General features: G+C 35.4%; 4 protein-coding genes and 1 pseudogene across 4 annotated transcripts; 2 read left to right on the forward strand and 3 right to left on the reverse strand.

Annotated features, from left to right (window-relative positions):
* The first annotated feature begins 970 nt into the window (after positions 1-970).
* Positions 971-2,714, forward strand: LOC140970804 (expansin-A10-like). The gene is made up of 3 exons (XM_073432715.1): positions 971-1,226; positions 1,791-2,079; positions 2,183-2,714. Exons 1-3 carry the CDS (start codon positions 1,100-1,102, stop codon positions 2,487-2,489), a joined length of 723 nt encoding a protein of 240 aa, XP_073288816.1. The 5' UTR covers positions 971-1,099; the 3' UTR covers positions 2,490-2,714.
* A 217-nt stretch (positions 2,715-2,931) lies between these two features.
* Positions 2,932-3,474, reverse strand: LOC140957764 (probable calcium-binding protein CML46). Its single transcript, XM_073415146.1, has one exon. It carries the CDS (start codon positions 3,472-3,474, stop codon positions 2,932-2,934), a length of 543 nt encoding a protein of 180 aa, XP_073271247.1.
* Positions 3,475-5,262: 1,788 nt separating this feature from the next.
* LOC140957772 (cyclic dof factor 1-like) lies at positions 5,263-7,070 on the reverse strand (annotated as a pseudogene).
* Positions 7,071-8,976: 1,906 nt separating this feature from the next.
* On the forward strand, positions 8,977-12,491 carry LOC140970805 (defective in cullin neddylation protein AAR3). The gene is made up of 9 exons (XM_073432716.1): positions 8,977-9,219; positions 9,814-9,943; positions 10,061-10,112; positions 10,205-10,280; positions 10,393-10,475; positions 10,960-11,056; positions 11,399-11,444; positions 11,665-11,747; positions 11,828-12,491. Exons 1-9 carry the CDS (start codon positions 9,162-9,164, stop codon positions 12,124-12,126), a joined length of 924 nt encoding a protein of 307 aa, XP_073288817.1. The 5' UTR covers positions 8,977-9,161; the 3' UTR covers positions 12,127-12,491.
* Positions 12,492-17,549: 5,058 nt separating this feature from the next.
* On the reverse strand, positions 17,550-25,421 carry LOC140960370 (aquaporin NIP2-1-like). Its single transcript, XM_073418623.1, has 5 exons — positions 25,263-25,421; positions 25,016-25,128; positions 24,168-24,362; positions 18,342-18,403; positions 17,550-17,811 (listed from the first exon to the last, which is right to left on the reverse strand). The coding sequence occupies exons 2-5, from the start codon at positions 25,106-25,108 to the stop codon at positions 17,553-17,555; spliced, it is 609 nt and encodes a 202-aa protein (XP_073274724.1). The 5' UTR covers positions 25,109-25,128; positions 25,263-25,421; the 3' UTR covers positions 17,550-17,552.

Below are 25,421 nucleotides of genomic sequence, written 5' to 3' on the forward strand. Positions count from 1 at the left end.
TATATTTTGTAATTTGAAATATTGTGTTGTAAATAATTTTTATTGTTTCCAGCTTCAAATGCATTAATTATATATATATATTCTAAAGTCGACACCATTAATTTCCTTTAGTGCCACATTTATGAACTTAGCTGGATCAAGGTCTTCTTTCTCACTAGCCTTGACCTTCCTTTTTCAAATTCACACATCAAATTAAAGTTATTACATACACTTGAGCATATAATTAATTGTAAAATGTCATCAAATCTATGGATTTAAATCAATTTTATTGTTTAGATGTATTTTAAATCGACTCGCACCTTTAATTTATGTAAATGCAATTATGTATACGATGAATCTTTTAAATTCCTCTCCAGATCAAATATCTTAATTACTTCAAATCAAATACATTCATCCAAGTACAACCTATCAGTATTCCAGCGGATCGCAACGTCACAAATAAACTATTTGGAATACTTTTAGCAAACTTTAGGAAGATCGCAGAATTAAACACCAAACATAACTATACGAGATTTTAAAGTTGTAATTTCACAAAAAATGGCTGACTCGAGTTCTTTGATATGTATTTTACTTGTACTTGATTATAATAAGTATATAAAAATATTTTAAATTTTTTTCATCACTCACTAAAAAAATGATTTCTAATGCATGTTGGGTTTCTAATACAATCTGTGCACAAAATTAGAAAGTTTTGATAAATTTAAAACAACTCCGACGTTATGCAGTAATTAATATAATTTCTTTATATATTTATTTAATATTTTTGTACTAATTTTGCTTGAAATTAACCAACTTCTGGTCACAGATTAATGGTCCATGCAGCAGATAAAATTTTTTTTTTATGAGACGTCGTATTCAATGTTTGGCCTACACTTTTAAACTTTCTAACACCAATATTGTGTAACCCTCCCCTCCCTCTATTTATTCTCATCAAATACTCTTCGAATTTCCTCACCACTTTTTTTTTTCTCGAGAATTCTCTTCAATTTCAAGTTGTCTTCAAGTATTTCATTTTGGGTTCTTTTTATTCGTGCCCATTAATTACATGGTGTTCAAAAAATGCTAAATTAGGCCATCTTTAACTATTTGTGCAGGAAAAATGAATGAATTGGCGATTTTCTTGGTGGGATTCTTGACAATGGTGCAATTTGCAAATGGATACTATGGAGGATGGACTAATGCTCGTGCTACGTTTTATGGAGGGGGCGATGCCTCTGGAACAATGGGTATGTTTATATCAAATTTGTACTCATGATCAAGTTAACTTGTCGAGATATATAGTTTGTATCCGAATAACGAATTTTTGAAAAATATAAAGTCTGGGATTGTACTAAAAAAAAAATTCTCCAAAAGTTATGTATATTCCTGTTTGATAAATAAGTGTCACAAACTGGTTTATATATAATTACATATAAATAATGTCTCTCTTAATTATTGGGTCCTCTCATTTAATGGAACCAATTCCTCCATTAAGATTACATTTGAAACTCTTTTATTTTGCCTTAGGGTCATTAATTATTCCATCTGATCTTATCTTACCTTTTAATCTAAAATGGAAGAGTTTTGAATTTTGATATCTCTTTGTGACTCGTGATATTGTAACGGAAAATCAATTATAGTGAGATTGATCGAAGGGGTTTTTCTTTTGTTTTTGTTTTTTGGTTGAGTCGGGAGAGATGTGTTCATTATAATTTTATTTCGAATTGAGATTTGATTCGAAATTTGAGATTTTGATGACAGATAAATAAACGGGGTTCTCTTATTTATCTGTTCATTATACATATGCTTAGGCGGGGCATGTGGATATGGGAACCTTTATAGCCAGGGATATGGAACAAACACAGCAGCATTGAGCACAGCTCTGTTCGACAATGGCCTAAGCTGTGGATCTTGTTATCAACTAATGTGCGTGAATGCCCCGCAATATTGCATCCGCGGGACCATCACCGTCACGGCCACCAACTTCTGCCCTCCGGGAGGCTGGTGCGAGCCTCCCAACCAGCACTTCGATCTCTCTCAGCCGGTTTTCCTGCGTATCGCCCAGTACCGAGCCGGAGTCGTACCTGTTCTATATAGAAGGTGATATTACTGATCAACTTTCGCGATCATTCATTCAGATTCTTCGGTGAAAATTTACAAATCATGTGTGTGTGTGTGTGTTTCTTGAATTCGTCCTATGTAGGGTGCCCTGCAGAAGAAATGGAGGCATCAGATTCACCATCAACGGCCACTCGTTTTTCAATCTGGTCCTGGTCACGAATGTAGGCGGCGCCGGTGATGTCCACTCGGTGTACATCAAAGGGTCAAGAACTGCGTGGCAGCCGATGTCAAGAAACTGGGGTCAAAACTGGCAGAGCAACTCTTATCTCAATGGACAAAGCCTGTCTTTCAAGGTCACCACTAGCGATGGCCGCAGTGTTGTCTCCTACAACGTCGCCTCACCCGGTTGGTCCTTCGGCCAGACGTATTCCGGCGCTCAATTCCGGTAGGAAACTTGGCTATACAGTAGTTTATTCGGGTTGTTTTTCAATGGATAATGAGATACTAAATACGATCATATTGAGAAGTCCATTAACTCTGGCTTATTATTTTTAATGTGTATGTAGCCCTTTTCTCTTAATTGGCACAAGAGCTAAAAAGGGATATCGGTCTACGACATAGTCGTGTAATATTTCATACTTTAAGTATATAAATAACAATGGTTTGTTAAGTAAGTTATAAATACGGTATTTATTAACGCACTGTTTCTTTTGACTTGTCTCGATCATTTTATATAACCACATCTAGCAAAAAAGAGATAACTGTTGTGTTAGTCCGATGGGTCATCAATGTAAGAGGTACCAAACCTAATATCAACTAAAGGAGTTCGAATTCTTTTACAATATTTTATGTTAAAAAAACCACGATCGAATATATATAATCACATTATAATTATAATGAAGTATTCTCCATAAACATCACAAATTCCTCAAAATCTATCCTGCCATCTCCATTTTTATCATAAACACCAAGCATCCTCCTGCAATCCTCCATTTTGGATCCTTCATCCAATCCCAAATCACACAAAACCTTCTGCAGTTCCCATGCCTCGATAAACCCATCTTTGTTCTTGTCAAACACATCGAAAGCCTCTTTAACTTCATCCAAACTAGGACTTCTCCATTCGAACAGGGCGAAAACGTCGTTTTCGTCTAACTTTGGTGGGAAATTCCCTCCGTCTGAAGTGTAATGCAATCCCAATCTTGTTAAGACAGTCTCCATATCCTTGGATGACAAAGTTTCATCGACCCTTTTGTACTTATGTATGAATGGATCAAAATCAATCTTCTTTTTCTCAGGTAAGATTCTTGAAGCGCTGCTGCAATTGGTTGTGAAGTGGGACTGGAATCTTGAGACAAGGGTACCGTAGATTCTTTTCTTGTTAAGGATTATTTCGAAGAATCGTAGGATTGGATTTAGTGAGATGTTCTCCATTGGGATTCGATTACGATATAAACCAACGGATTTGAGTCGATTTTGGAGGAAGGATAGAATTCTCGGTGGTGGTGATTTTGGAGCTGGAGGCTTGTATGTATTTATACGGAGATACGAATGATATTTGATATTGAAATTTTGGTGGGATTTCAAAGAAAAGGAAGGTTCAATTGTGGTGCAGGTTGGGTGAATTGGTGAAGAGGCATAGGAGGGATAATTGTAGGGAAGTTTCTTGGTTCGTGGCTTCTGGGCAAGTCAGAAACTTGAATACTATTTTTTGACGGAAGCTTGTGATTTACTTATTGGTAAACCATTGTTTTAACTTACTTTGAAACTTACAAGAAACCTGGGCCACCACCCTTGAATCGTTGAACGACTGGTTCCTAATTTCTCAGCGACTACTGATTATAGTACTAAAGGTCAATGTTAAAAATAAATTATAATTTATAAACTATTTTTTTTATCATAAATTAATGATTAAATTGCTTTGAAAAATAAATTATAATTTATAAATTTTATTTTCATTATAAATTCTTGACTAAATTACTTTGAATTCAATTTGCATGTGTAAACAATTCCATTTATTTCGAATAATATGTTTTGGGGAGGGGGTCTCCTTGACCTTGACCATAGACTACGCTCGTAAAGAAACTTCATTTCCATTCATTTTCTTCGTTAATCAAACTTCATTTCCATGATTCTACCCTTTCGTCTAACTTACGTGTTCCAATGAAACCGAGAGGAAATTCAACTTAAACAAAAAATAAATTTTTTTTTTGGTTGATTAGAGAATTCTCAATATATTTTCTTATATGTGAAGTCTCATTATGATTGTGAAACATATGCGGATGCAATCACGAGTCGCTCGTACACCCTAGTACATGTTCCTCGACTATTGAAGACATCGTTTATGAGATTTTGTGACATGTCAACCATCGGTCGTGTATGTTTAATAAGTTTGTTGGATTGTTGAATCATTTACACGATGAGTTATTTTAGATTGCTCTCAAGTCTTAAATCATATATTTTTTTGTTTAATAAAATATTAAACTCGGAGATAAAATCTAACATCACGTATTGAATGGATTACTTTATAGAACATAACAGCTCTGCGTCAATCCTTTGTGCTTAATGCAACGAATGTGTGAAAAATAGAAAACAATTGCACATAAATTAAATACAACTTATTTAGAAAACCTCAAATCGGGAAAGAAAAAACGATTCGCAATATTAGAGAAATTTTCACTACATGTGTTGTTAATTAGAAGCATACCAAATCAAGAAAAAAATTGCATAAATTTCTTTTCAAATCCTCTGTACGCGAAATGCACTTATGTAACCCATAATTTTGTGCAATAAAATGCCATGCCTGAAACAAAGATTCAACATCAGAAAAGAAGAGCAAACTAAGGAAAGCTAATTCATATGATGAAAGGACATTACAGGGAAAACTCACAATGCTCCCCACTTATTTTGCTGCACTTGAAACTGAAACTCAATCTTCTACATATCTATGTTTCTTCATATGTGAAATTATGTACATGAACAAAAACCCATAAACAACAGTCTAACATCAAATGGAACGCGTTCGCTCATCCAGGTAACAGAATTCCAAGGTGGCAGCTATGCCATCTGATCTTGTCTTGACAAGAAATTACACAAACAATTGCATCCATATCGTCCACCGGGTTGGTTCATTTTTTGAGAATTGGCGATTCTAGAGGTGTCATCGACAGATCAGTTTGGCATAGACTTGTGGAAACTAGAGTTGGTGTGCAAGTCATCAGCTTACGAGCTCTCCTGGAAGCTTAAGGAACTAGACAGCGCTGCTGGATTGGCTTGTAACACTGTGGAGGTTTTCGCCGTGAGGTTTTTCACCACCCTTGGATCGGCACTGAAATGCCTTGAAAAGACCACGTCCGCTGACATAATCTGTTCTGTCGTTCTTTATACCCAATATCTCCCACGTGGAACTCTTAGCTGCTTCTCCCATGTCGTCAATACGTAGTGTTCTTGGCACCCAAAGATTCTTCCCAGAATCATCATCTTTTGAGGATCTCTCTTTTGCCCTCCCATTGGCTGCTTTCAAAATGTTACTGTCATATATCCCTTGAATGCTTCCCTAGAGTCGGGGAATTGGGACCCGAACTTGGTGGAGTCTGGTTTTACAAAGCAGCATGTGTTATTACCCAAGGGACGTTCCAAGTTCCGTGTACAGCACAGCCTCGATATGGTGGTATTGTAGGACAGAACGGAAGAGGAAAGGTAGGAGTGCCAAATGTTGGTGGAGATAAAGGAGTGCTCCATGGAACTTTGTTCCAAAGGTAAGGCCAACTGGCCAAGGGGCTCGAGGGTAGCAAGGCAACTGATCAGGAATCGCGTGGCGGCATTGATTCCTCAGGAAAACATTTTTTCTTCTTACCCCATTATCTAAACTTGAAGAAGTTCCAGAAGAATAATCCTCACTATTGGCTAAAATTCCGTAAAAAGCTGAAATATGTAGTTGTTCCGGATTGTGAAGCCCGTTTCTTGACCCATTTATAATTGTTTTATCGCCGATTTTTAAAACAAATTCAATTGATTCACAAAGGGGCGTATTTGAGTTGAAAGCGAGGACAGTGCCATTAGGGTTCAAAGATGGGTAGTGAATCCCATTTGTAAACTCTACTCTGGCACTCTGAAGAGCTTCTCGGACAGTTAAATGGCGAAATTGAGAAACAGCATTCTTGTTTTTTCGACGACCAGCACCTATATGTACATTCCTCACCGTCCCACCAGCGGTCCAGTATTGCCAGAAATGTCTGGGCTGATTAACGTTAAAATTGTTAAAATAACAGAACTTTGTGTCCATGCTAGTACAACGTGGGCAGGGAAGTATCTTGTCTGGCTTCTTCAAAGTTTTCTCACGCGAGTAGCTCATCTCACCTTGGTCATCCTCGGTTTTCGAGGGTTTTTCTGTTGCAGTATCCTCACGTGAATCCTCGTTTATCCGTGGAGTTGAGTTTCAATCTTTCGATTCCTCCAGCGTCGAAGGTTGGTTACAGTCTTCCTCTTTGGCATTGTCTTGCTTTGGACACGATGGCCTCTGCACTCAAACGGGAAATAATGTTCGTGAGAATGGGAAAAAAGAACTGCACGAGCAGTTATGGCAACTTTCTTGTTTCTCAATATTGCAAGAAAATAGCCAAAAGAAAGTTGAGTGAAAATAAGGAGTGAATGTGCAAAATCAAGAGATGTATCTCATATTTTATAGAGATATGACTGAAAAGAACTCTGGTAAAACAAATTCCTAAAAATACGATATTTCTTATTAGGTTTGTACTGATATGCTTTATATCTGATAGATTTTGAACTTTGAATGTACTTCTATATCCTCGAGATTCTTTCCCCAACATAAAATATTTTCTGTGTATTTTATATTTAGAAAACTTTATCTACAATTATCTCAGTATACGCATGGGTTTGTCATGGGTAACCATGACGTGGATTCGACTATATGAGTCATTTTCTAATATCAGAGGTTGTCCCAACCCACATGAGTGAATGGATTAAGGTCCTTGGACGGTTCAGGTCGGCTGTCAACTCACAGTGCACATCTTTGAGAAGAAAAGTTCAAATATGTTTGGAATGCCCACTATAATATTAATTATATCTATCCATCGTACACATTTATATGTCCACTATTGATATGATATCGACCTATACACTTTTTGATGTGCAAATCATATCTAATAGATGAATGTTGAAAAAATCAAAATTTTATATATGTATATATATGTCTCCTGTGCTTGTTTAGCTGTTTATTTACCAAATAGTAGCTGAGAAAAACTTTAGAGTCAATAGTTGGATTTTGATGTCGTTTGTTGGGCCATTTTCGAATGGTTATGGCCCAGATCAATTGGACTTCCTCCAACTATAACTTCCCAATTCCCATGGATAATATTTTTCAACCAATTATGGATATGAAATTACCAACATTTGATCGAACGAGAAACTTGACTGATATGATTTTCAGGCTATCGTGGTAGTTCAGAGATTTGTTCAGTACACATTAAACGAGAGCAAAAGCTATAACCACGTCATAAAAAAATGTGCATGATTTTTAAAAAAATTTCATAGTGACCGTATTTGTAAGGATGTAAACGAACCAAACCGTTTGTGAGCGATTCGAAGCTCGATTGGATAAAAGCTCGTTTGAGCTCGTTAAGATAAACAAACCAAACTCAAGCTTTACAGTACTCGGCTCGTTAGCTCATGAACATGTTCGTTGGTAAGTTCATGAGTAATCTTTTAGATGAAAAAATAATAGTTTTGATATTTGATTTATTGATTTTGGCATATTATTTATGAAATATATAAAAAAATATATTAAATTTATTTATTATAATAAATTTACAAATTTTAATAAGAATAATATATTTTTCTTTAAATATATAATTTACTTTTTAATTAATTTAATGAAATTTTTAATGTATAATTCATATTTATTAAGCTTGTTTAGGCTCGATAAAGGCTTGAATAAGCTCGTGAGCCATGCATATATCCGTTAAATAAAGTTCGAGCTCGGCTCGATTATAAACGAACCAAGCTCAAACATTCAAGAGTTCGACTCGGCTCGGCTCGACTCGATTACATCCCTATATATTTGTAATTACTTGATCCGTCAATAATATTAACTTTTAATATAAAGTATAATTTAATAATATCAAATTTTTGTTTGAAATTGTTTAGCCCAAATATTGAAAACCCACCAACTATAAAGTCCTGCAGAATATGAGAAGGCCCAATGAACAAGCCTGTAAAGTGTCAGTTGAAGACCATGACGGAGGAGGTGATCCACTACGCATCATGGATAGACGTGAAAAATGGCCAAACCGTTTAGGGGAGTTTTACAAAAAATGGGAACGAAAGAATCAAGGGCCCCCCGACAAAATCAACACAAAAATCTACAGAAAAGCTCTCAAAATTCTCTCAATTCTATGCATGTTTATTTCAATTTCCAGCAGTCAAGTATTTTAATTTTTTACGTATTCCTTCAACTTTTTTGTAAAAAACGTTGATCAAGTTCATAGCAACATAATTATATTTGATGTTGTTAATGGATCCCTCTTATAATTTTGTCATATTCCTCATTTTTGTTTGCGTTTTTGAGCCATTTCGAAGGAGTTAGAACTTACGACCGAATCGAGACCTACAACGTTTGGTAAACGAAGTCAGATTATTTCACAATTTTGGCACGAACACGTGTCTGGGACGCCCGCAAATTTTCGTGACAAACAGAAATATAATAATATCGGACTATTTTTTGATTAAATGTCGTGTTGAGTTTTCATTTGTTATATTTTTTAAAAAAATTAGGGTATCTTGATTAATGTATTTTGAGAGAAAGATTTATTGAAGAAAAAAACATAAATTTGTAGGAAATTAAATAACAAAGCATAAATTATAATTATAAATTAATAAATGTTTTTTTTGAAAAAAACAATAATTTTTTAGCATGAAATTAATAAAATTTGGAAAACTTATTTAATCGATGCCAGCCATCGTTGTTAGCGTGCGCTGGCAGTCAGACGACATACAATACAAAAGGGAATTTCGGCAGCTGCTACCGTCGCCACCACCGTAAAATCGGTGAATTTGAATTTAGGGTTCCGTTCCTCCACGAATCCTAAAAATCACCTATCGCCATGGACTCCATCGTTCCAACTTCTTTCGACATCTTTGAAATCTACCGCCAATATTGCGGTACTTTAACCATTCCCTTTGTTGTTGTTGTTCTTTTTTTTTTTAGAGTTTGGTTTTTTATTTATATTGATCGATTTGTATTTCAAATCTTGAAAAGTGGATTATGTAATTCTTGTTTGTATCCGTATCAACGATCAATGAAACTTTTGAATTCTCGTGGATTACGATTTTTTCCATTATTCGATCAGTCGGTGTTTTTTTTTCGTTTTGATTTAGTTTATGGGCGTTTTTAAAATTTCTTGAACTGGTGAATATCTGCGTTGCAATCTGATTTATTTTGAGAAGAATACTGATTTGTTTTAAGAAGTGGAACCGCAGTGTAACCAATCTTTCAAAAGTAAATAAATTTCGCAATTATTTACTTATTCTAATATATGTTATATGTTTTCATCTGATTAACAATGAACGACATGGAGTTTTCTTGAGATCTTCGTGTAAATTTGCCATGAGTGCCCCATAGACGATCTATGAATTGTATAAAAGATTATGTGTGGAAGCTGACTTACCCATTTCTTTTGTACTTTACCAATTTTTAACTATCTAATTCCTCTTGTTTGTATTGTAAATAATTGGAATATTTGGTGTCTTCCACAGATATGACGACGGGGATGCCTGCTGCAGTTGGTGATTGTTGTCTGCCAGATGAAGAGTCTCAGAAACTGAGATTCACCAGAGAGACACTATCACAGTTATTGGAAGTGGTGGAGTCGAAATTTAATACAAGGTATCTATCCGAAACTTTTGAGTTGTGAAATTGATACATGCCATTGGGTATTTACTCCATGGGAAAAGCAGGTAACACTATGTTGGTGTTGACTAAATTGTCTATCACTTGTTACAGGGTTTCAGTTCTCGAAGAAGCCTACAAGCTGATGTTGAGAATAGGCTTGATGGTTAGATGTTATCTACTCGTTACTTCTGTTGAATGGAATCTAAATCCATTGAATCTAATCTTTTATAGATTTCTTCTGCTTCATTTCAACAGGCAGATTTCTCAGAGTTCTCACGCTTCTATGATTTTGTTTTCTTCATTTGCCGAGAAAATGGTCAGAAGAACATCAGTAAGTTGATCTCGTTTTAACTTTTTATTGCAATTTAATATCTTTGCCACAAGGCTTATTTTTCTATTATACATCTAAGTAACTACCATATTATAATAAAATTATCTTTTAGCTGTAAGCAGAGCTGTTATGGCTTGGCGATTGGTTTTAGCTGGAAGGTTTCGACTTCTGGATCAATGGTGCAATTTCATCGAGGTAATTTCTTGCAATCAAGCTTCTAGCATTTATTTTTGTGGAGAATTTGTGGCTCTGTATCTATAACCTTTCAGTTTGTGTTGTAGCTTTCTCTCTTTCATAAGCGATTTTTTTTGTAATATAAGTGATTTTTTTACTGGGCACAAAATGCTCAAATTATTGTGAATAACGAGCTGTGTAACAAGATTGGCCAGATAGTTGCATGGCAAATTATTGTCACGCCGAACACGCATGGTGCAGATTTGGCAATCAAATGTTAAAGATATTTACTTGGCTAGAGTGAATGACACATTAACAGCTGGTATTATAGTGCCAAATGCCAGTTTTAACAATCAGTTCGGTTTTTATTCATGCTGTCTCCCATTCCTCTAACCTGATTTGATATTTAAAGTGATATCACAATCAAAATGGTTTATTTTAAAAGTGCCTTAGTTTGTTGATATTATTTGTCCTCTGCATACTGGAATGTTTTCTTGTTCTCCAGGAAAACCAGCGGCATAACATATCAGAGGATACATGGCGACAAGTTCTTGCCTTCAGTCGTTGTGTGCATGAAAACCTTGAAGGGTATGATCCTGAAGGTATTATTGTCTGCTGTCATTGATCTTTCTAATTTAGCTGATGAAGATGACTTGTGTTGTCTCTAAGCTTGTCTCGTTTATTTTACACTGGGGTTATTACTGCTTCTATCAAATAATTAAAGGACAAGATGCGTAATTCTTTCCCTGCTTGTCACCGAAGGTTTCTTTCTTGCTCGAGTTTTGCTTCTTATTCCCAGCTTAAGGATATCGATAAGCATATCTTGAAATTAAATGAGCTTTTCGAACAAGTGCATAAAATGATAATCAAGGCTAATATTGCTTTATTTTTTAAACAAAAAAATCTCGTACTTTCTTATCCCATATGATTATGTTTCTTTACAGGAGCTTGGCCTGTCTTAGTTGATGACTTCGTTGAGCACATGTACAGGTACCATCTTTTAAATCTTAACGAGTTCAAAATTCAAATTATGTGTTTGCCATCCATCCTCTACGAATTTGTTTAGTCATCAACACTTGGGGATGTGAATGTCGTACATTCTTCATGACAATCATACAAATGTATATTGAATCTCACTCACTACGACCTAAATTTTGGTTCTTAGCTGTCTTCTCCTTCCTTTAGCTTGATAAATATTTATGTGATTCAGAATCAGGGGATCGGTGGAAATTCAAAAAGTATCCTGCGATTGTGGTGGCTTAGAACCCCAACCAAGTGATGACTCTCTCACAGGTATTTTGGCACTTGACCGAGCCTTAAACTTGACAGAACATGAAATGTCGTTCCCCTTCCTAACATATGGGATGCAACAGGATTGAAGAATCTTCCTGGCTCAAAGAGAAAGTCCTGCGACAACATGCAAATGGAAATAGACTTTTACGAGGGGCATGCAAGCCCCCCTATGTGTACTGCAAATTCTAAGAGGCGGCTTATTTATTTTGATAAGTCGGTTATCTTGGGGCAGAATCAGCTCTTGAAAGCTACATACTCCTTGAATGAAATGGATAAACACAAAATGAATTCAGTTGGGTGTACAAAATCTCTTAATGCCGTTGAAGGCTCCCTGTCGAAGGGTTTTGCCAGGCTTTTGTCTGGCCATTCGGCTAGATGAACGTAATGATATTTCATTTTGATGCACAAAAACTCGCCATCGAAGACCGGCTGACAAAGGGGTGACTGCGGTTTGAAGATTTGTATACAAGAGGAATAAATTTTTTACGCAAGTTGGAATAGATGGGGAAGATGTTAATGTTAGTTTGGTGAGCTGCTTGTATCCTTTTGTTATTTGGTTTGTCTTCCTCCGCATGTTGTGTTTTGGGGCAAAAATGATATAACAATATATTTATTTATAAGTTGCACTCTACTCATAGCAGCTTGGATTGTGCCTTATTTCGAATTTCAATATTCAATTTCTTTTCTTGTTTCCTTTTAATTTTTTTGCTTGATATGAAAACTTGCCGAAGCCTTTTTATCTTATTCATTGTTTTTTTCTTTTCGCCTCTTGATAGTCAAAGACCTTGTTCAGAAAAGTGTCGAGCAGTTAGTTATTTTCGATTTGGTGTACCCTCCAAAATATCCAAATAAAAAAAATATTTACCCATGCAAGTCGATATGTCTAGGCCTGAGAAAATATACCGAAATATCGAAATGCAAGTCGATATGTCTAGGCCTGAGAAAATATACCGAAATATCGAAATACCGAAATACCGTATCGAAAAAATACCGAAATTACCGAAAAAATCAATATACCGAAAATTTCGGTACGGTATGATACCGTACCGAAATTTTCGGTATCGGTATCGGTAATTAAATTTTTTTTTTCGGTATTTCGGTATATACCGAAATACCGAAAATAAATTTTTTTTATTTTTTTTTTTAAATTTAAGATCGGTATACCGAAAAAATGTCGGTATACCGAAAATATTTTCGGTATACCGACATTTTTTCGGTATACCGATATTTTTTCGGTGTCGGTACGGTATCCGATATGAACTTTTTCATATCGAAAATTCGGTATACCGAACATTCGGTATACCGAATTTTCGGTATCGGTATCGGTATGGATTTTTTCATACCGATATTTTCGGTACGGTATACGGTACCGTAGTTCGGTACGGTATACCGTACCGTACCCACCCCTAGATATGTCATCTGATTTAGCGAATAAAACCTGTATGTCACATAATTTATTTTTTCATAATACATAATTTATTTTTTCCTAATACAATGTTGAATGATATTATTGTTTGGTTTGATGGATGTCGATAGAATTATAAATAAAGTAATAAGTGTAGAATAATATTCCCTCTAGTAAATTTGAACATTTTTTTAGCACCCACACAAGGGTTATCCCAATCGTTGTGTATTACTTACTATAGAAAGAAAAAATCTTTCTCATAAATATAATAGAAAGAATTTTAGGATATAATGATAGAGACGACATGCAAAATTCTTTTATTGAAACGATCTAATTTTAGTTTTAAATTTTTGGAAAAAAAATCATCAATCCTCGTGTGGGGTTGGTTCTTCACGTTTGAATGATGAAAAAAATGTTTATTTATTTTTAATAAAATCTTAATTATGATTTTTTATTTGAACAATTTATTTCGCTTGAATAATTATAACATTTGTCTCACAAACCTGTTTTGTGTTGTAATAATCAAATAGAGTGGCGACACTTTGGACTCTGAAATAGTTCCATAAAAGATTTATAGATGCCCGAATTCTGTATAAACGAAATGGAATTGTGTTTTTGGTTTATTAAGCTCTGAATATGGCGGAGGATGATCTAGGAGCGTTCATTCTACTCCAAGGAAATACTCTGCGAGAATCGGCGAACAACTCCCGGTCTCTCACCTAAGTAAGAAGAAGAAATCTGACATTAATTTGTCGATTCATTCTTTATTCTTTGGATTTCTACAGTTCGTCATTCGATTATGTCATCATCTTCTTCTTCTTGATTCTTGTTTTTTTCCCAGTTTAACATAGTTGAACTCTGAAAATCTTGATTTTGTGAGTCTTCAAATATTCCCTGTCTCAAGATTTGCAGTTGGGCATCTAATCGATATTTTTTCAGGTGGTTTTATTTTTATTCATCAGGTTACATGAAAGGTTTGTATAATCACTGGACCACTTTACAGCAACTCATCGGTATTTTAATAAACGGGGAGGAAATGCTTCAGATCACCAAGAATTCTTCAATTTTCGACGCTCTACCACGAGAACTGAACTGAAAGGAGTTTCGGATTGTTAAAGAAACGGTGGGAGATGATGTGAGAGCTCAAGAATCAAGTTGAAGATACAACCAGCAACCTAAAACTTGGTGCTTCCTTAAGAATAAGGCTTTTGTGTGGTTTCATATCTCCGAGATGCAAAGTTGGTGGCAGCAGCGATGGAAAAATTCACATTGGAGATGATGATTTTGATCCTGGTGCATGCCTTGAACGTACCGTCGACCTGGGGCCATGTTCTATTCACTAGAATGTTCACCGCGATGAAACAAGGGTCCTGGTGGCAGTGGCAGTGGCAGTGGCAGCCTAAGCGGCGGCACAGAATTGATGAGGAGTTAGGCGAAGCGGTTCAAGCCATCAGTATAAATTAAAAACAAGTTTATTTCATAAATACCAATAAATAAAATCGTTTTTACAACGGTAACTCTGAAAACGATAAAAAAATATGCGGAAGCATTTTTACTAAGAAATAAAACGTAAAATTCGAAACGTAAATACTTCTGATTTCATGAATCACCAGCCCCAGAATTGGTCTGATCCTTTTTCTCAATCTGTTCTTCAGATTTATGTGGGGAGGGGAGAGTAAAGAGTGAATGATATGGTCGTCAATCGGCAAGTGATGACAGTTCGAGCACAATATAACAAAATGCATAAAAATTCGAAACGCATATCATACATAAAATGACTCATACCACATGAATATCATTGACCAGACATCGAGATTCTTCTACTTTCTATGCTTGTACTGATATCAGTCCCTAATTTTTACTCCTCTAAAGGGATGACATCGTGCAACAGTTATAATCTGACCTTGTAATGGTCATGAACATGTCAGGCATATTGGGATTTCCACCCATATCCAGTCGAATCCTCACAGTGCCAACACTTACATTATGCGACAATCATAACCAAAAGTGGTAGAAGAAAAATTTACACTCGACTGAATTTTCAAAGACGAAAATGCATATAACCGAAAATTAAATCTGTAAAACAAGCCCACTTACCTTAGATCTTGTGAAAAACGTGAAATAGGGGGTTCCTGCACTGGAATTTCAAATTCCTACTATGGATCTGGAATGCAGCAGCGCTTCGACACTCAACAGTACTAGGGAGAGCAAGTCGAAAATTCCTAAGGAGAACTAGAGAGAGTTTCGAAATATTGAGTCACTCTGAGATGTGATTTTCGAATGGCATAGCTCTCCTATTTATAGAGGGATGACTGTTATCCTGATCGTGTGTTATCCTCGCGTTTGAACTTTTAAATCAAACTTTAAATCTCGGATAATTTTAATTCTTTATCCATGATCTTGGATAATTTCGAAATCTATATATCCACCCCTTGGATATATTATCGAGATATTTCCTGTCCAAGCCTGCAAAATTTTGAATTTTGTGTCTAATTTTTCATATCCAGTAGATCTTTTATTTTGCAATACAATTAAGTCATTTCCCTTAAATCTCAAAAATTCCTTTGGTAATTTCGAATTTTTGTGGTAAATTATCCCAAAAATAATACTCTTGATTTTTTCTAAAATCCTGGCAGACAAACTTTTAAATTTCTCATGTCTGCATTTCTTTATTGTGTAGATTTTTCCCTGTACAATTTCAAAAATCCTAATTAAATACTCCAAAATTTCAAAATTCAAGGATCATATTATCCTTGTTTGATCTTTATCCAGGTATATCAATATTATCTCAAATCTTGAATCTTTATCTGGTATTTTCATCCCCAATTTGAATTTATATATCAAAATTTACCTCTTTATATCCAGTCTTTTCTTATTTAATTTCTTGGATCGAGATATATTTATTTATTCTCAAACTTCAATTATATTTATAATATCATCTTAAATTTCGATCCAAAAATTATGTACATAATAAAATTATCCCACACAATCTTAGATAATCTTGAAAATCGTAAATAAGCTAATGAGATAAAGTACAAAATTTTGAATAATCCGAGTACAACTTTAAATTATAAACTACTATCACGAATTTACAAAATCTTGGGTTTTACATGTTAGTGCATAAAAAACATAGGATTTAATTATACACTTTGTTTAATATTTTAAAATTAATTCAAGTAACTGTGACTAACACTTCCTTTTCAATTATATAAATAACGATTTTTTTGTCAGTCCCAAATATATAAAATTTGTTTTTATTTCTTTTTTTTTTTCCTTAATATGCTTCTACTCAATTTGAGATCTTATAATTAACTAACTATTGAAAAGAAAAGAAATCATTTATAAAAACATAAGCATAAAATGGGAAATCTGTTTGTATAATTGATATTTTCAATAAATTATTAATCTGTCTGGGACATATGTACTATAATTTATAAAAAGGAAATTTAAAAACCAGTATATATAGAGATATATATAGATTAAAAAAGACTGAAAGAAAAGAAAATAGACATGAAAAATCGAGGCGGATCAATAAGTTGAAAGAAATGCACAAAATTATGGAAATACAAATGTACTACTTTAATATATTAGTTTCTCAACATACAAATATGGACAGGGACCACTCTAAGGCATAGTTTGGTACACATGATAAGATAAATATGTGATATATAATATAAAGATAAGTTAATGATATATAAGATGTAAAATATTATATTTAATGTTTGATATGATTTTAATAAGAGTGATTAAATTTATATATTAGATTGTAATGACAAAATTAACCTTATCATAATAAATTTTATAATTTCAAAGTTGTCGCTTGAATTCATATTTCTTATATGTTCATGCGCCGACAGTGCTTTGCATGATTTATTTATTTTTACATAATTTTATATATTATATAATATGATAATTGAGCCCTTGATTTTGTGAGTAAAGTCAAATATCAATTTTTAAAGGTTAATCGAGTGATGCTAATAATTTTATTGAGATTTATAAAAATATTTATATAATTATCTCGAGTTCATTTATATAATTATCATATTATATAATATATAAAAATATTTATTTGATGGGACGGTGAAATGAGAGAACGATAGGGTTTAAGATTTTTATATATTGAGGTAATTAAGTCATTTGTGGTGTTTTTTTATCATTAAATTAAAATTATCACATGTCATAAAAGGGACACATTATCTTTGTATAAAACTATTTTTCCCGGGCCCATGATATTATCATGGACTTTCTAAAAAGGTATCAAACGCGGGATAAGGAGGATTATTTATCAATCTCTCTCTTATACCGTGTACCAAACTATACCTAAGATGAGACAAAAATAGACGTGATCATTTTAAGGTAGAAATAAGTAGTGTGTGTGTGTGTGTGTGTGNATTATATGATCAAATATTGTTAAGATTGTCGTGATTTGCGATTGTGTTCTCTTCATTGCTCCTCATTCTGCGAAGTTTGAACGAGAATGAATGAGGTGTTAAAGCATGAACCGGCTTGTCCGAAACGCGGATGAAGTTATATGACCATGCCCCCAATAACGTCCCGCAGACGGGGCCGACGATGTACACCCAAAACCCCTTGTAGTAACCGCTAGCGATTGCAGGCCCAATCGTCCTGGCTGGGTTCATCGAACCTCCCGATATTGGCCTACATTTTAGCCACAACGGAACCACTAGTTAGCGTGATAACATTCTTAGATATTTATATATATATTGTCACATTTCTTTGATCCAGCAGTATATATAATTAGCAACCATAGGAATTAATAACTTGGTCGATACAAAAATCTTCACGTAAAGAAAATTTAAAGTTTGAAAATCACAAGAAAATTTACTGCGAAAATAGTAGCTAGGCATCTCTAATGCGAATTATTCTTTTGCAAGATATATTTTATAGACTATTTCATTCTACTTGTGGGTCGATTTGGTATAAAAACTTGGTCGAGATATTAGAAGATTCTATGGGTGAATCGATTTTTTAGACAAATTAATTAATTATTTTCTTATTTGGGCTAAACAATAATTAGAAGAAGACGAATATTTCTATATTACACTGGAGTGTTCTTCTCTTATCATAAAGTGAAATTTCAGCCTCTGAATTATCAATATATGATGTCAATTTTTATTCATATATGAAAGATGAATTATCAATATGGTTTAAATGGTGTAGGTACTCACCCTGCTAAAACTGAAGTGATGCACACAGCAGAACCTACAGCGATGCCTGCAAGCTCCCCGACCTATTAATTAATATCAAATAAGCATCATATTAGGAGTAATTTGTTAGAAAAATTGTTAAAACCAGTAGCGTAAAAATAAACTTGTAGAGATAAAGTAATAACCGAAACAAGTGTGATGTTTACAGTATGACTATTATGTAAAAGAAAACAAAACCAAACCGAGGCCTGTAGCATGTACAGTTTCCTTAAAACAGATTCGCCCTCTCCGGTATGTGCTTCGAGGTTTCAACGGACGTCTGTTTCCCAGGATACAACGGAACAACCAGCAGTGACTTAGCACGAGACACTACTACGGCGAACTGAAAACGTACCTTTACTTTATCACCGAGATTTTACGAGAGGCCAAATGGAAAGATAACAATATGTAATGCAAGAGAGAGCTTGAAAGAGAGAAAATTTCATGTACTTGAAATGAGGAAATGAACCCACTATTTATAAGCCCCAAAATGCACACCAAGAGTCATGGAAGATTAATTAACTCAATTAATCTTCCCATTAACTCAAGAATATGAAGAGTCAAAACTCTTCAATTAACTCAAGAATGTGGAGAGCCAAAAGACACTCCCACATTCATGAGACACAATTTTTTATTCAACCTTTAAATTTTTATTAAAATTTCCAACAATCCCCCACATGAATGAAAATTGATACAAATCTTGGTGACAAAGTTCTACAGTTGAATCCTGCATAGGATAGGTAGGTGTTACCCTTTGAACCTTCCCTCATGAAATATATTTGCTTTACTAGCTGACCAGTAGATATGATGTCCTTGAACTGTTCTGCCGTTTATGTAAATTAAGATATACTTCACACAAGATTCTCCCTGATACTATTCAGTTCTCATGATTGTGTTCGTTTTGGCCATGAACACACGCCTGGTTCTGCAAGAGGGTCTAGAATTGAGCCCTGCAATTCCTTCGAAGCGGCCCCACTTCTCTCTCACATAGGTGATTCTGTATTGCTTCTTATCAGAATCATTAAAAGCCGTAAGCTTATCCTCAACATTCACTGTTTTATAATAGGAACGGACTAGGGATAACCCCCACAGTGATCTACCAAATCAGTGCGATTAGGTTTTCCCATTGAACCTAGTTCTTGGGATCTCCAGTCAGCGTAGGTTGGGTTTTCCTTCACACCAATTTATTCTATAGGCTTGAGCCCCATTCCCCTTGACATTTTCGCAACTAACTCTCTGTTTAACCCTTTTGTTAGCGGATCCGCTATATTATCCTTTGACTTTACATAGTCAACAGATATAACTCCAGTTGAGAGTAGTTGTCTAATGGTATTATGTCTACGACGTATATGCCTAGACTTACCATTATACATATTATTTTGTGCCCTTCCAATCGCAGATTGGCTATCACAATGTATGCATATAGCCGGCACAGGTTTTTCCCATCCTGGAACATCTTCTAAAAAATGACGCAGCCATTCAGCCTCTTCACCACACTTGTCAAGAGCTATAAACTCAGATTCCATCGTGGATCTGGCTATTACAGTTTGTTTAGAAGATTTCCACGCAATTGCTGCACCTCCTAAAGTGAATACAAATCCACTTGTAGATTTTGAGTCTTTCATATCAGATATCCAATTTGCATCACTGTATCCTTCAATAACAGCAGGATATCTGGTATAGTGCAGCCCATGATCGCGAGTGTACCTTAAGTATCTTAGCAATCTGATAATTGCTTTCCAGTGTTCAACTCCTGGATTACTCGTGAATCTACTCAATTTGCTTACTGCGTAAGCTATGTCTGGTCTTGTACAACTCATTAAGTACATCAGACTTCCAATGACTCGGGAGTATTCTAATTGAGACATAGTCTCACCTCGATTCTTTGATAGATGCTGACTTGTGTCTATCGGGGTTCTAGCCAATGCAGAGTCATCATTATTGAATTTCTCAAGTATTTTGTCAACATAATGTGACTGACTTAGGACTAGCCCTTCTGATGTTCTATGAATTTTAATTCAGAGGATTACGTCGGCTAAGCCCAAATCTTTCATGTCAAATCTTGAGTTCAATAACCTCTTTGTGGATTTAATCATCTTATCATTACTACCAATGATAAGTATGTCATCCACGTAAAGACATAAAATGATATATCCAACTTCAGTGTTCTTTATGTATACACATTTGTCACATTCACTTAAAATGGTGGATTCAAAGCCGGTTATCAGCCAAGTTCAAGAACTCCAAGTGATTCTTCACGAGATTCACGGTGAGGGGATGACTTTGAGCGAATCATTCCAAGTGGCCGCTATTGTTGAGAAGCTACCACCAGCTTGGAAGGATTTCAAAAATTACTTGAAGCACAAACGTAAGGAGATGAATGTTGAAGAGCTCATTGTTCGACTTCGTATCGAGGAAGACAATAAGAGCTCGGAAAGACGATTGTTTTCTCCTATTGCTGCTAAGGCAAATGTTGTCGAGCATGGTCAAAGCTCGAAAAAGAGAACATTTTCCTCTTCCAACAAAAGGTTGAACATGGGACCCAAGGGAGGCATTTCGAAGAAAAAGTTCTCCGGAAAATGCTACAATTGTGATGGTATGGGTCACAAGGCATCTGAGTGTAAGAAGCCGAAGAGAAACCGAGAGGCGAATGTGGTAGAGAACATTGCTCATGAGGTTTCGAACATGAATCTCTGTGCTGTAATATCAGAGGTTAATCTGGTGGGTTCTAATCCAAGGGAGTGGTGGATCGACACTGGTGCCACTCGCCATGTTTGCTCCGACAAGGAGATGTTTGCTACTCTTGAGGAATCTATGAATGGGGAAAAGTTATTCATGGGAAATTCCGCCACTTCGGAGATCAAGGGTGAAGGGAAAGTTATCCTAAAGATGACATCTGGAAAAGAACTGACTTTGAACAATGTCCTGTTTGTGCGTGACATCCGCAAGAACTTGGTGTCAGGGTCGCTTCTTAACAAGCATGGTTTCCGCATTGTATTCGAGTCAGATAAGGTGGTTTTGTCGAAAAGTGGAATGTTTGTTGGCAAAGGGTATGTTTGTAATGGTTTATTCAAACTACATGTGATGGCTATTAAGCCTGTGATGAATAAAGTTAATGCATTTCCTTACTTGCTTGAGTCTTCTTGTTTATGGCATGGTAGACTTGGACACGTTAATTATGATACAATTCGTAGACTAATTAACATGTAAAGCATTCCTGCATTCCAAATTGATAAACAACACAAATGTGAAACCTGTGTTGAGGCAAAACTAAAGAGATCATCTTTTCGAACTATTGAAAGAAATAGTGAACTACTTGATATAATTCACAATGATGTATGTGATTTAAAAGGTGTACAAACTCGTGGTGGAAATAAATATTTCATTACTTTTGTTGACGATAGCACAAAATTTTGTTATGTGTATCTACTCAAAAGTAAGGATAAAGCTATTGACAAATTTGTCCAATATAAGAGTGAAGTTGAAAATCAACTTAGCAATAAAATTAAGGTGCTAAGAAGTGATCGTGGAGGTGAATATGAATCACCAGTTGCTGAGTTTTGTGCTCAACATGGTATCAAACACGAAAGAACTGCACCTTATTCTCCTCAGCAAAATGGCATTGCAGAGAGAAAGAATCGCCCCCTGAAAGAAATGATGAATGCGTTGTTATTAAGTTCTGGTTTACCACAGAACATGTGGGGAGAAGCTGTTTTAACAGCAAATTATCTTTTAAATAAGGTGCCCCGAAAGAAGCAAGATAAAAGTCCATATGAGTTATGGAAAGGTAGAAGTCCTTCCTACCAATACTTGCGAATGTGGGGGTGTCTTGCCAAGGTAGCAGTACCCACACCAAAGAAAGTAAAGATAGGACCAAAAACTGTGGATTGCATTTTCATTGGATATGCTCAAAACAGTAGTGCGTATCGTTTTCTTGTACATGAATCTCAAATATCTAATATTCACAAGAATACGATAATGGAATCAAGAAATGCTTCGTTCTTTGAACACATGTTTCCATACAAATCTAAGGAAGAGCCAAGTTCATCCAAAAGATTGTATGAAACAATTGATAAAGAACAAGAGCTTGATCAAGTTATTGAACCTAGACGTAGTAAGAGAGCTAGGACAGAGAAATCCTTTGGTCCGGATTTCATCACTTTCATTATGGAAAGTGAATCTCAAAGCTTCAAGGAAGCAATAAGTTCATCTGAGGGACCTCTATGGAAAGAGGCTATCAATTCCGAAATGGAATCCATTTTAAAAAACCATACGTGGGAATTAGTAAATCTTCCTCCGGGAAGCAAATCGCTAGGCTGTAAATGGGTTTTCAAAAGGAAATTGAAATCAGATGGAACCATAGATAAGTATAAAGCTAGATTGGTAATTAAAGGTTACCATCAACGTGAAGGGCTTGATTACTTTGACACATATTCTCCTGTATCGAGAATAACCTCTATTCGTGTGATACTTGCGATTGCCGCCTTACGGAATCTTGAAGTACACCAAATGGACGTAAAGACAGCTTTTCTAAATGGAGATTTAGAAGAGGAAATTTACATGGAACAACCTGAGGGATTTTCTGCGATTGGGCAAGAAAATAAAGTATGTAAATAGGTGAAGTCTCTGTATGGCTTAAAACAAGCACCAAAGCAATGGCACGAACGACCAACAAGAAATTTCTTGGCCCCGGCATCCTCGGTTTTGTACTTTCTGTCAAGAGATTCCCACAGTTCCTTAGCCGTTTTCTTTTCGCAAAACACGTTGTAGAGCGAATCGGCCAATCCGTCTAGTACATAGTTTCGGCATAAGAAATCAGAATGATGCCATGCCTCAACCGCACTAACAGATTCAACATCTCCCTCACTCTCGTTGAGTTTAGGAGCCTCCTCAGTAAGGAATCGTGCCAGGTTCAGCATCGTCAAGTAAAACAGCATCTTCTGCTGCCACCTTTTGAAGTCCACACCAGTGAACTTCTCAGGTTTTTCACCGTGACTGGCTGGAACAGTAACCACAGCAGCACGTGGGGTACCATGAGGGACAACTTGAGGAGGGACAACATGACCAGTTTCCCTTTGCACACTGGTTGCAGTAGCCATATCTGAAACAACACGTAATGAGTAATCTGTTTTAAGATTGTTAGAAAAATTGCTAAAACCAGTAGCGTAAAAACAAACTTGTAGAGATAAAGTAATAACCGAAACAAGTGTGATGTTTACAGTATGACTATTATGTAAAAGAAAACAAAACCAAACCGAGGCCTGTAGCATGTACAGTTTCCTTAAAACAGATTCGCCCTCTCCGGTATGTGCTTCGAGGTTTCAGCGGACGTCTGTTTCCCAGGATACAACGGAACAACCAGCAGTGACTTAGCACGAGACACTACTACGGCGAACTGAAAACGTACATTTACTTTATCACCGAGATTTTACGAGAGGCCAAATGGAAAGATAACAATATGTAATGCAAGAGAGAGCTTGAAAGAGAGAAAATTTCATGTACTTGAAATGAGGAAATGAACCCACTATTTATAAGCCCCAAAATGCACACCAAGAGTCATGGAAGATTAATTAACTCAATTAATCTTCCCATTAACTCAAGAATATGAAGAGTCAAAACTCTTCAATTAACTCAAGAATGTGGAGAGGCAAAAGACACTCCCACATTCATGAGACATAATTTTTTATTCAACCTTTTTAAATTTTTATTAAAATTTCCAACATAATTAATAAAGCTCGACCAAAATTTGGGATACATATCTGATAGAGACTAATTAATATATATTAATTTGTCAAAGTTGTCACTTACAGCTTTGGTGTCTGTTGCTACTGCTGAGGTCACAAACATCATCGAAAAAGTTACCACAATCTCCATGATTAGAGCCTGAAGGTCACTTCCCGAAGGTGATGTAGTTCCCACATGTTTTATCGGGTTTAATAACACATGAAGTGTGAATCCGGACAAGGTTGCTCCTGTAAATTGTGCTGCCCAATAAAATGGTACCTTCAAAAAAACATGACAAAAGATGTGATGATATAAAGATAATGATAACATGATAATTATTTTTTAAACTTAATTTGTTATAAAATTTGATTCAAATACAGATATTCAATTTCACTCTTTGCGTCAAACTATATATTGCTAATGTGAATTTCATGTTTGTCAAGTCGGCCCTCCATTGAGCTGGATCTTTAACATGATAAAGACATGTCAAAGCTCAAATTGTGGGCAATAATTGAATCTATTTTATTTTATCAAACAATTGGTGAAAAAATGTTAATACACACACACACACACACTCGTACCGCATACATAAAATCATGTCCTTTGAGTTTTGTTTGATTAATATTATTATTAAATATATATAAATTAATATAATACGGTGTCATAGTTTGAGTTTGGTTTTAATAATCATGAAAATATCAATTCTTGCCACCAAAGAGTTGAATAAAGTGAATTATTGCAGCGTGCAACTAGTATAATCGGACCCACTAATGATTACGGCCAAACTAAATGCAGACAAGAGGGCCTCCAATTTCATGTGCTCCATCAAAATCATCAACTATGCTCTAAATAGTGAGTGATTAATATCCATTCATCTTTCGTTTTTTCAAATTTCAAGTGGATGTATGTGCATATATGCTATGTCCGTTTACCTGTTTCCAGGGAAAGTGTCTGACGGCCGCAAAAGCCAGGGTTACCGCCGGATTCATATGCGCACCAGAAACATGTCCAACAGCATAGATCATCACCGTCACTATAAGCCCACCTGTTATAAATTGCAGAAAAGTTCAAATTTTAGATTTATATATATATATATATATATATATAATTTTATATATATATATATACGTGTGTGCGCGCGCGAGAGAGAAAGGGAAGGGGAACAAGAAAAAGGTCGACCGGCCACAGATGCTCCAAGTTTTGAAACCTTGTGTTCATCGCTAGCACTAAGCGCGGCAGAACCACATGTCACAAACACCAATAGATATGTAGCGATTATTTCTGCGATTACCTATGTTTAACAAGTATATCGAATTTTTCGTCACGGAATGAAACTTT

This window comes from Primulina huaijiensis, chromosome 2, assembly GCF_012295235.1.
Source record: "Primulina huaijiensis isolate GDHJ02 chromosome 2, ASM1229523v2, whole genome shotgun sequence".
Classification (NCBI taxonomy): domain Eukaryota; kingdom Viridiplantae; phylum Streptophyta; class Magnoliopsida; order Lamiales; family Gesneriaceae; genus Primulina; species Primulina huaijiensis.

What these genes read in the sequence shown, in the direction of transcription:
- LOC140970804 (XM_073432715.1), top strand. Translation starts at nt 1,100, where the DNA reads ATGAATGAATTGGCGATTTTCTTGGTGGGATTCTTGACAATGGTGCAA. An exon ending in CGATGCCTCTGGAACAATGG is followed by an intron (nt 1,227 to 1,790) that starts GTATGTTTATAT and finishes ACATATGCTTAG; the next exon opens with GCGGGGCATGTGGATATGGG. An exon ending in GTACCTGTTCTATATAGAAG is followed by an intron (nt 2,080 to 2,182) that starts GTGATATTACTG and finishes CGTCCTATGTAG; the next exon opens with GGTGCCCTGCAGAAGAAATG.
- LOC140957764 (XM_073415146.1), bottom strand. Translation starts at nt 3,474, where the DNA reads ATGGAGAACATCTCACTAAATCCAATCCTACGATTCTTCGAAATAATC.
- LOC140970805 (XM_073432716.1), top strand. Translation starts at nt 9,162, where the DNA reads ATGGACTCCATCGTTCCAACTTCTTTCGACATCTTTGAAATCTACCGC. An exon ending in TGTTGAGAATAGGCTTGATG is followed by an intron (nt 10,113 to 10,204) that starts GTTAGATGTTAT and finishes TCATTTCAACAG; the next exon opens with GCAGATTTCTCAGAGTTCTC. An exon ending in TTCGTTGAGCACATGTACAG is followed by an intron (nt 11,445 to 11,664) that starts GTACCATCTTTT and finishes TATGTGATTCAG; the next exon opens with AATCAGGGGATCGGTGGAAA.
- LOC140960370 (XM_073418623.1), bottom strand. Translation starts at nt 25,108, where the DNA reads ATGATCTATGCTGTTGGACATGTTTCTGGTGCGCATATGAATCCGGCG. An exon ending in GACACTTTCCCTGGAAACAG is followed by an intron (nt 24,363 to 25,015) that starts GTAAACGGACAT and finishes GTTTTTTTGAAG; the next exon opens with GTACCATTTTATTGGGCAGC. An exon ending in ATCACTTCAGTTTTAGCAGG is followed by an intron (nt 17,812 to 18,341) that starts GTGAGTACCTAC and finishes GCTAAAATGTAG; the next exon opens with GCCAATATCGGGAGGTTCGA.